Here is an 11111-nt window from a genome sequence, read left to right on the forward strand (position 1 = left end):
AAAAAAAAAAAAAAAAAACACCTTCACAGGACCCAAAAATTAAAATCCAAGTCACTTACATTCATATTCGTATTCATTTTCATTCATTCATATAACAAACATGTGGAATGGACTTTCTTCATTAATGGCATAAGACCAAAGTAACATTTTGAATGAGAACGAGATTTTTGGCCATAATCTCCCAGCCTTCTTTTTGATAATACACAAAGCGGTCACCAAAGGCCACACTTCTGTGAGATGCAGCTTGTAAGCTCACCTGTGTGTGGGCAATGATGCGAATGACCTGGCAGTACTTCTTCATGGAGGCAAAGTCTTTCTCCAGCTGCTTCTTGCCCTCTTCATCTTGCCACCTCTTGCAGTACTTGGTAAAGGCCTTCTTCTTGGACTTGTACCTGAAAGTGGTAGATGAGGGCACAAAGAAAGGTTGGCACAGTTCCTTCATAACCCAGTGGGCCAGTGGAAGGAGACCGGGCATGGCTGCTTGCCCATCCTCATGGTAAAGGGGAGGCGTCGACAGCACTAGGTCATTTCGGCTCATGGCATGGTTTCGAAGGAGCCTGTGAGACTACACACCAAAAAAAAAAAAAAAAAGTTTTAAACTCAATTTCTAGTCTCCTAAATTGCACGAAAGATGTTTTCTTGCATGAGAAAAGTCATATCGGTAGCCTAAAAGAGCCAACTTTACATTAAAGGGGTCATCACATGGGAACACACATTAAGACTACCATACTGGACAGCATTAAAAAAAAATAAATAAAAAATTGACTGTCCCTTTATTTAGTGCCTAAAATTTACTTCGACACTTCACTTGATAAGCCCCAATTCTTTAGGATAGGCACAGACTCAGGGCTGCCAACTCTCACGCATTCAGCTTGACACTCACGCAATTGACACTATTCTCACGCTGTCACGCCACACATCCATTTTCTCACGCAGAAAAATGTCCCTGCCAAACTTAATTTATGATAAAAAAAAAACAATTTAAAAACACCAGACAGCGCTCGTCAATGTCAGAATGATTTAGATGGCCAATCAGTACTCTACGACCGTTTTGATCATTTACGTGATTCACGTAATTCGTAACCGAATGTGGCAAGGAACGTTGTTGTTTTGCTTTTACAACATTTGCACAAATTAACTCCTACTTGTATGTGTATTTTAAAATAAAATATTTGTGAATATTTAAACGGATTACGAAAAATGTTCACTTTTTCTCATCTTTTTTTAAAGATGTTAAGTAAGCCTTGTCACACGCTATGCGTGTCCGTCGTTTAGGTTAGTAACTAATATGCTGTATGCCTTATGTAGAAATAAGTTAGCATTATCAAAGTTATTCGTTTTGCAGTATTGCAGTAATTACAGATGTTGCCAGTAAACCCGTTTTCTTGTAATGTTTTGACATTGTTTATAATATCTCACTTTCATTTTTATGCTTTCTAAAATGTATTTAAATCGTTTGTGTGTTAAAAAAGATTAAGGCCGAGCAGAACGCTGCCATTTTCCCCTACAGTCAATCACACACCATGTGCAAAATACTCAGGCGCTGCGGTTACTCCATACCCACAGCAAATCATTCGCTTACCTTCTATGCACAATATACAGAATAGTACGCGATTAAAAACGGATGGACGACTCTGACTTAGGTTGGATTGTGAGGGAGACTAAATCACTCACCATTTTGTCCCCAGTCCGATTGAAAGAGAGCGACTGAGAAGCGGCGCTTCCTTTTAAAGCAACATGCGCATCCGACGCGTGTGCGTCACTGAATACGTCACACGTACGTTAAGATCCTCTAGTGGCGTCGCCCTCTACGGGCGATGTAGTTGCTTGTTAACAACATGCCTGTTAGATCCTGTACCCACTAAATTACTGAAAGAGTTGTTACCTGTAGCAGAAGAACCGCTTCTCAATATTATTAACTCGTCGTTGTCTTTAACTTAATTTGCTGTAAAGTTGCTTTGCAACGATTTGTATCGTGAAAAGCGCTATACAAATAAACTTGAATTGAAAAAAATAAACTTGAATTATAGTGGGGTAAAATGAAACTTCTAAGATGAAGAATTTTTTAAAGGTCTTTTATTAAATAAAATCTGAGAACTTCATATCTGTTCATATCTGAACTAAATGCAGTGAACATGTGTAGCTAACAGGACAAGACTTGCCTTAAAAAAAGGGGGCATTATATTCTCAATGCACAAAACTTAAAAAAAAATGTTCTTGGCTTTTCCCAAGTTCAGTGGCCATATAAGGACAAGTCTTATAGTTTAGGTGAATTAATTATTTGCAAAAAAGAACACACTTAAATAAAACAATACTCATTTTTTAATTATTTGCTGAAAATGAAGACACAGTAAAGCTCAGTTTTGAGCAGTTTATCTGAGGTTTCTTCAACATGAACAGCAGAGGGCAGCACTGTATCTTTAATAAAAGGGACTCAAGTCATGCACTGCAGATACAACAACCTGGATGTCACGTTCAACCAGCAGCCATTTCAATAAGTGGGGCATTATGGGGAAGTAGTGTTTCTGCCAGCATGCTTTGGTACTGTTCATTAAGGCATCACAGGGTTTGTGGGGAAACTGTGCATTTATTGATGCATCATAACGCAAGTCTTTCATCTCAGATGCAAAGTAGTGGTTTACGTCTCACAGCTTTTATTCCTTGTGCCAGTCAGTAGGCACATCACCCAACAATTAGAGTTTCTTTTCAGAGAACTAACTCAAAGCTTGGCTGAAGTCATCGGTGTTTGCAGTAGTTGGCAAGGAGGAGTCTCTCTCAGCATCCTCATCATCCTGGACAAACCTCTGGTCCTCCCGCTCATCTCAAAGTCCACATCTCGCCTGATTCAGATTACGCTCCTGAAAGAAAGTCTTCCCGAACTCATAAGTGCTGATCATGACGGCACAGGCGGGAGCAACTTTGATCACTCTTGGAAGAAAACCTGAAAAAAGCAAAGCTGTTAAGTGAATGTATACAACATTATCCCTGACTGTTTAAACAATAAAAAACTTTTAAAGCTGTAATCTGTAATTTCAGATCCAGTTTGGTCCTACACAAATCTAACAACACTGTTCTATGCATGCAATATATTATACGTCCAAAAGATTACCATAAACTATAATATTATATGACTATAAACTATTGAGTTATTAATCCCGACTAAAACTGCATGATATAAGAAATACTGACATCACAATATTTTGATTTTCGGTGCTATATTTGCGATATGAAAAGGTACAGGAATTTCCACCAGATGGCGCGAGTAGCTATATCTGGAAAGAATAATTCAAGAATGACTAGGGTGATTATTTGGGGAGTGCATCTGCATAAAAACATACAACTATACTTTACTGTACAATTACAATACTAATAGTTACGTCTTAATATCTTCATTTTCAAATGGTAAACAATTAAGCTTTTATTTTGACAAAAATACAAACAAAAATATGCGCGGCCAGTTTCAGAATGCGCTGCTGAACATGAATTACACGTGTGTAAATGCCGCACTTCACTCTGAAACCAGTAGCGCATATGTTTACTGAAATAGCAGTCTGCGCAATTTGACAATCACAATATTGTCAAATATATCACAATATTGATTTTATTTCAATATATCATGCAGCCCTAATCCTGACCGTCACAAACAGGCCTCTTTTAACTGATGTCAATCTCTAGTTTGGCTAGTAAAGTTATATAACTACTCTGACGTCACTATCACTAGATATTAGAGCTTACCTGCAAACAAACCCCTGTATCCCATGTCGATCCAGATATTCCTCATCATGTTCCATGTGGAGGACGGTTTCTTCACAGAGACTACTGCCAAAGGTCAAAATGTCATGAAATTTGATGCCTGATAAATGTAATTAAATCTAGCTTAAGTAATCAGCTCCGAACTGTTTTTAAAAGTGAGCCGTCACCTAATGACATCATATGTCACTCAACATGCAGGTTGCATTACTCCACTTTTTCTAATGTGTTAACAGGTGAAACTACAGAAGCTGCTATACCTCCAAGAGCCTCCATTTCTCCTAACTGGATTTGCTTGCGTGTTTTCACCACATCAAACGGCAGGGTCAGAATTGCAGCGATCTGTGTCAAAAAAAATTTTTAATAATAATAATTATATATATATATATATATATATATAGCTGATAACCCAGGATGGTATGAAAGACATTCATTTTTTTATTAATACTTTTTTTTTTAACCAGGTTTAAAACCAGATTTAAAAATGTCAGTAAATACATGCATAATGTCATATAAAACATTAAAAAAATATTTCAAATAAATGCTGTTCTTCTGAATTTTCTATTCAAAGAAAAATATGCATCACCGTTTCCGCAAATATATTAACAAATATTAATTTCAACATTGACAATAATAAGAAATATTTCTTGTGCAGCATATCAGCATATCTGAATGATTTCTGAAGGACCATGTGACACTGAAGACTGAAGTAATTGCTGCTGAAACTTCAGCTTTGCATCACAGGAATAAATTACATTACACAATATATTCAAAGTGAAAACAGATTGTAGATTGTAGTAATATTTCACAACATTACTATTTATTACTGCATTACATTTTTTTACTGATACTTCTTAGGGAGAAAAGCAACCAAACAAAATCTGTTCTTAAACATTATACAAATATAATTAATTGTACACTTAATGATTATTCAGTTGTTTTATATTCACAAATCAATTCTATTTTCACTGCAAAACCAATACATTTCAATAATGTAGTAATGTTATGCAGTAAGAATATACAAAAGTAACTTGACCGTTAGTTAGATATCAGCTCAATTTTACTCATGTCCTCCATTCATCTGGGACAGAAGCTGACCCAGCATTTGTTCTCATGCAAAATGCCCTTATTTTTAATCAGTCAGGCCAGATAAGGTATCACGCTCTGTTTGTTCACATTGTTTTATCTTTTTTTTCTCACCGTAGTCTTATGTAATCATTCATAAACTCCTCTATATTAATTTACAGCCATCAAATTCCTTCTTTTAATGCGTCACTTAAAGTAAAAGTCATCAATCATATTTGGCTTTTGAGAGTATACTCACTGCTCCTGAGACGGCCCCTGCTGTAAAACTGATGGTGAATGAAGTCTGTGGTGCCCGGTACCACTCACACAGCTGTGCCTTCACTAGCTCATAGTTAAACCAGTACAGGGCTGAGGCAAAAAAACACAAAAACAGTCAAACATTGCATCTGGGGAACATCAGTTCACCATCACGCCGCCAGAGTGTACGGGTCACTGACCGGAAAAGGGCACGTCCCGTAGAACAGTGGGTCCCCAGCCTCTCCAGAGAGATAACCAGCCGTCCTGAGCCACAGCCGAGTGGATACACACCATCAGCTCGCTGTACGGTAGCTTGCGGGATTGCATTTTAGTCCGAACTAACTCCAGAGGGCTGATCACAGACACCGCTCCCACTGAGCAGCACAGAGAGATGTCAATAACTTGACAACAGAGATCACACCACAGCAGAAACGATCGAACAGTACACTGGGAAAAGTACAACAAAAGTATGGATGCACTGATATTAACATTTAGCCGTTTTTTTGTCTACATGCATTTAAAATAACATTTAAATCAATCATTCTAAATACTAGAAGTGAATTTAGACATCACAATATTATAATATACAGTAAGGAAAAAATATTTTCATTTTGAGATTTGCAAAATATTACAATCTACCGTTCAAAAGTTTAGGGTCAGTAAGAATTTTCTTGAAAGAAATGAATACAGAATACTTTTATTCAAAAAGGATTAAATTGAACAAAAGTGACAGTAAAGACATTAATAATGTTTAAAAAAAAAAAGAATTATAAATGCTGTTCTTTTGACCTTTCTATTCATCAAAGAATCCCCCCAAAAAGTATTAAATTGTTTCCACAAAAAAAGCAGCAGTACAACTATTTTCAACATTAATAACATGTTTCTTTCTTTTCTGAGCAGCAAATCAGCATATTAGAATGATTTCTCAAGGATCATGTGACAATGATGACTGGAGTAATGATGCTGATAATGTAATAATTTTACATAATTACTGTTTTAATGTTTTTTGTTCAAATAAATGCAGCCTCAGCAATCATTAGAGATATCTTTCAAAAATATTCAGAAATCTTACCGACCCCAAATGTTTGAATGGTAGTGTATATATACTAGCAGTATATTCTTTCTAGCTAATAATGTTAATATAATATATAAATTATCTTGAAATGAGTGTTAGATGGCAGCAAATGTAAATGTCAAAACAGGAGAAATGAGAACCCAATTAATATCCAAAACTGACTGATACATTAAATTAAACACCTCTACTATCAGCCAGTAACCAATATAGTACCCATGTATTCTGCTGTTTTTCAGAGTTATGTTTAGGGACATATGTAATATTATTATATGATCTTCATAATACACAGTACAATACGTACGGCAGTTTTGTAAAAGATAAGTTCATACTCACATCTTGCTAACCCTCCTGCTATCAGGGGGATATGGTCCCCCTGATAGCCCATGCTGTAACGCAGGAAGTCTCGCAGCTGGTCATAACAGGTGAAATAGATGACTGTGGCAGGAACAGCCATCACCCTTCAAACACAAGGGTGAATTGAAAATAACTTGTGCACTAATTACAAATGTGTGTCATTTCAAAGATTCACATTTATTCTTATTTGCACTTATATATTGTTGCTCTTTTGTTAGTTTTGACTGCTTTTATTGTCCTCATTTGTAAGTCGCTTTGGATAAAAGCGTCTGCTAAATGACTAAATGTAAATGTATTTGCTGTTGTGTCAGGCCATGCGCTCAAGTGATCTGACCCCAAAAAAAGATTACAGTGAACTTGATCCAGACGTTCAATCATTAACATGTTATTTATACATTTACAAAGTCAAAGGGTCATTTGCTTGCACAGTAAACAGCATGACTATGTTTTTTTTATTTACATATAATGACCCTTATAGTCAGTTCTTTTAATGGATCACTTCAATACACTCGAGTCATCTGTCTGAATCAGTCTACCGAATCCTTCAATCAATGATCTTTAAATCTGTCAAATCATTTATTTAATGATCTACAAGTTATTACTTTTAGCAAAACACTGCACTTCAGTGCAGAATCAAAGTCTTTAGAATGAGCTAGAGCAGTGGTTTTCAAACTGGGGTCCGTGACGCAAAGCCATGGGGGTCCGCAGAATAATTTGCTATACCGTATTTTCCGGACTGCAACTCGCGTTTTTTATCTTCTGAAACGTGCTATGATTTATATTCCAAAGTGACTTATACAATGCATTAATATCAAATAAGCAAAGCGTGAAAACTTAAAAGCGGGCACTTTAAGGTTTATATAGCTAAATAATATTTCTCATGTCTGTTTGACAAGTAGACAGTATCGCAAAGTTTTCCTTCATTTTAGGAAGTGGTTCACATAGAGCGCATTTTTGTTTGTTTTCTTTATTTTACAAAAGCACTACGTTTCACTGTCATTTTGAAGGTACACAAAATAAAAAGAGACTGTTTTGAATGATGTCTTGCTCTTATCTGACGGATATCACTTTTTCTGCTGATATAAGGAATCCAAAGTGTTCACGCTGGCGCCTCCCGCGCACACAACATATCAGTTCTAGCACTGCAACTTGACATCACAGCCTCATCATCAGCAAACTAAATGAGACAACTAAACCTACAAAAGGTATTTGGTGACTCAATTTAACTTGTCTGTTGTACAATATGTAGGTTTTGCTGGTATGCTTAACATATTTAAACATTCTCATTACTCAGTAATTCATTATACTGGGTGTTAGTTTTTTCTAGAGTAGGCTATACTCCATTCGATGGTGCGTTTGATGAATTCACAAAATTTATCTTGCGAAGTAAAATGTATGCAATTACCAACCAAATAATACACACATTCTTTCTATGAGGGTTGCGCTTCACTAAATAAAATTATTTAATAAATAGCTGTTTACAGAAAGCACTTATTCGCGCGTATAGGCCTACACATGACAAAGTTTGAGTTACACGTAATAAACATTAAACTTTAGCCTTAAACACTGTTATAATTGTGAGGGGGTCCTTGGTAGGGGTGCGCCGATCCGATATTCAGGATATTCACCGATCCAAATCCGATATTGTTTGTATACTATTCTGTGTTATTGTTAAGCCCCACGAAAGCCACAAAAACATTATAAAGCACCATAAAGTTTCCGTGCACTATATTTCAAGTGTTCTGAGATCGTTCCATAGTTGAATGTGAGGTACAGATGAATATTTAAGTCGTTAAATTGAAGTTCACGTAAACCCTTCTCTCCGCTGCAGCTGTCTGTCATCCTCCATTCAGCATTCAGACAGCATGTGGCGTTCAGTTACGACAGTCAAGAAGACGAAACTCTCTTTAGGATGATACAATGTTCCTATTATTATACTTGATCTGTAGATAAACATCAGTGGTTTTGCATAAAAGGACTTTATCTTGCTGGAGTTTATAGTTTTGACTGGTACTGTACTATAATATACACAAAGAATATCGGCCGATATATCGATATCGGCCTTTTTTTACTCCCAAATATCGGTATCGCCCCCAAAAAAAAACATATCGGTCGGGCTCTAGTAAAGACATTTATAATGTTCTGAAAGATTTCTATTTGAAATGCTTTTTTTTACATTCTATTCACCAAAGAATCCTAAAAAAATATCACGGTTTCCACTAAAATATTAAGCAGCGTAACTCTTTTTAACATTTATAATATGATAATTGATAAATGTTATTTCAGCACCAAATCAGCATATTAGAATGATTTCTAAAGGATCATGTGACACTGAAGACTGAAAAATTGGGTTTTGCCATCATAGGAATGAAAATACATTAAAATAAAAAAAATAAAAAACATACACTAAACTTTACAAATATTTCACAATATTACTGTTTTGTTCGATTTTTTATCAAATAAATGCAGCCTGGGTGAGACTTCTTTCAAATACAATTAAAAATCTTAAGAATCTGAATGACAGTGTAGCTTAATTTTTGCTGGTATTAGAGCTGAAATAGGTCAAATTATTCTATCCCAGCTTAATATGCATTGACAAATGTGTACGTCAATGTTCCCAAAACATTTTAACACTGTAGTGCTATCAAAACTTTGCTTTGCTTGGATCATGACCGACCCAACATACAACCAGTGGGGTAAGTTTAGGGCAGGACTGAGTTTAGCAAGCACTGGCAAACAAGGGTGTTTTTAAGAAACCTGTTGGGAATCAGTCACTATTTTTGCTATTCTAATTGGTGATGTTATTAGCAAATAAAATCTTCACTTCAACATGGATGTTGAACTGGTGTGTCTAGAATAAATGCATGAAATTCACTGTTCAATCATCTGTCATTGTCTGTGAAAACTGAAGAGTTTAATATCTGTACCTTTATAGAGGGGAGCTTGCTGGGCTTGAAGTCTGATCTTCACTACATCCAGTGGTGTGACTGCAGAGAGAGAGAGAGGGAGAAAGAGAAAGAGTACAATTTTGTCTTCATTTTAATAAAAGTATTATATTAAATTTTATAAGCATTATAATTCCATCTATAAAGCACAATGCTTGCACAAGCACAAAGCTTCCAATGTCAAATTAAACTCTAAAATGGGCGAATCAGTTACTTTACGAACACATAATTATATTCCCTACATTCAGTATCATTCCAAAGTTTGAGGTCAGTAGGTTTTTTAATGTTTTTGAAAGAAGTCGCTTAAGCTCACCAAAGTAACATTTATTTGATCAAAAATACAATAAAAACAATAATATTGTGAAATATTATTACAGTTTAAAATAACTCAAGAAAACATTTCTTATTATTATAATTTTTGATCGCTTTTTGGTCACTTTTAAACAATTTAATGCATCCTTGATGAATAAAAGTATTTAAAAAAAACTGACTTATACACCCATACTTGAAGTGTAATGTGTGTGCATTAAAAAGAATCATGTACATTATTTTTTTCCCCACACACACACACATAAAAAGAAAACATTATGCTAAAATCAGACAAATGCAGGAAATGATCTCACAAACATGTTCAGAATTAATACTGAATAGAGAAATGATTGTGCTGATTCTTTTCCTCACCAAAAAGAGATGTTAGTACAGCCCCAGAGCCAGACGCCAGCATCTGCTGCACAGGTGTAATAGCAGCCGAAGGCCTGACTGCAGGCCCTTCCCCCATCCTGCCAGCCCACCTGAAAAACAGGTCTACTCAGGGCCGGTTTTACACATAGGCATTCTAGGCACGTGCCTATGCTTGCTCGTCCAGGGGGGCCCAAACACAATAAAGAGATATATAATATTTTATTATACTATGGGATATCTACAACAGTAAAAGAACCAAAACCCCATAAGACATTGAGCAAATATATAACAAACAATAGGGTAAAAATTACAAACTATTTCCATGTCTTCCACCTTTTTTGTGTACAGAAAACACAACTTTCCTTCTCCCGTTCTCTCCCACAGACGCACACAGACACAGTAGTTACAGACACACACTCACGCACACACACGGAGACTCGGACAGAAACTTGTTGTCAGCACTGCCCCGCGAATGTATTAATAAAATAGTTTCGCAGCTGAAAAGCTACATGACATTTCTCAGTAGCGAGGTTCTTGAAGCAGTTCAACTTAAAGATTCGCTATGAGCAAATATATAACAAACAATAGGGTAAAAATTACAAACTATTTCCATGTCTTCCACCTTTTTTGTGTACAGAAAACACAACTTTCCTTCTCCCGTTCTCTCCCACAGACGCACACAGACACAGTAGTTATACCGACATGCACTCGCGCACACACGCGGAGACTTGGACAGAAACCTTTTGTCAGCTCTGCCCTGCAAATTTATTAATAAAATAGTTTTGCAGCTGAAAAGCTACATGACATTTCTCAGTAGCGAGGTTCTTGAAGCAGTTCAACTTAAAGATTCGCTAGACGCTGCTGCTGAACACTGCTGAGAGACGCACAGATGCAGGTATTCACACGCACTTAATCTATCTCTCTCTCTCTCTCCCTCTCTCTCTCTCTAATAACTGCGTTAGACTGCATTAATAACTGCGTTA

General features: G+C 36.2%; 2 protein-coding genes across 2 annotated transcripts in view; both read right to left on the minus strand.

Annotated features, from left to right (window-relative positions):
• Window positions 1–552, minus strand: part of LOC107732895 (60S ribosomal protein L3-like) — a 2540-nt gene extending 1988 nt beyond the window's left edge. Inside the window, exon 1 of the mRNA XM_016544332.1 lies at window positions 257–552. Within this exon, the coding sequence (XP_016399818.1) occupies window positions 257–538 (282 nt within the window). The 5' untranslated portion in view covers window positions 539–552. The remainder of the gene's footprint in view (window positions 1–256) is intronic.
• A 1618-nt stretch (window positions 553–2170) lies between these two features.
• LOC107732836 (solute carrier family 25 member 39-like) overlaps window positions 2171–11111 on the minus strand; it is a 14619-nt gene continuing 5678 nt past the window's right edge. The window contains exons 2-9 of the mRNA XM_016544258.1: window positions 10129–10238; window positions 9396–9489; window positions 6482–6606; window positions 5274–5447; window positions 5075–5184; window positions 4011–4092; window positions 3736–3819; window positions 2171–2941 (exon numbers count right to left, since the gene is read on the minus strand). Of these exons, the coding sequence (XP_016399744.1) occupies window positions 2823–2941; window positions 3736–3819; window positions 4011–4092; window positions 5075–5184; window positions 5274–5447; window positions 6482–6606; window positions 9396–9489; window positions 10129–10225 (885 nt within the window). The 5' untranslated portion in view covers window positions 10226–10238 and the 3' untranslated portion in view covers window positions 2171–2822. The remainder of the gene's footprint in view (window positions 2942–3735; window positions 3820–4010; window positions 4093–5074; window positions 5185–5273; window positions 5448–6481; window positions 6607–9395; window positions 9490–10128; window positions 10239–11111) is intronic.

This window comes from Sinocyclocheilus rhinocerous, unplaced genomic scaffold, assembly GCF_001515625.1.
Source record: "Sinocyclocheilus rhinocerous isolate Xijiao unplaced genomic scaffold, SAMN03320098_v1.1 scaffold220, whole genome shotgun sequence".
Lineage (NCBI taxonomy): Eukaryota > Metazoa > Chordata > Actinopteri > Cypriniformes > Cyprinidae > Sinocyclocheilus > Sinocyclocheilus rhinocerous.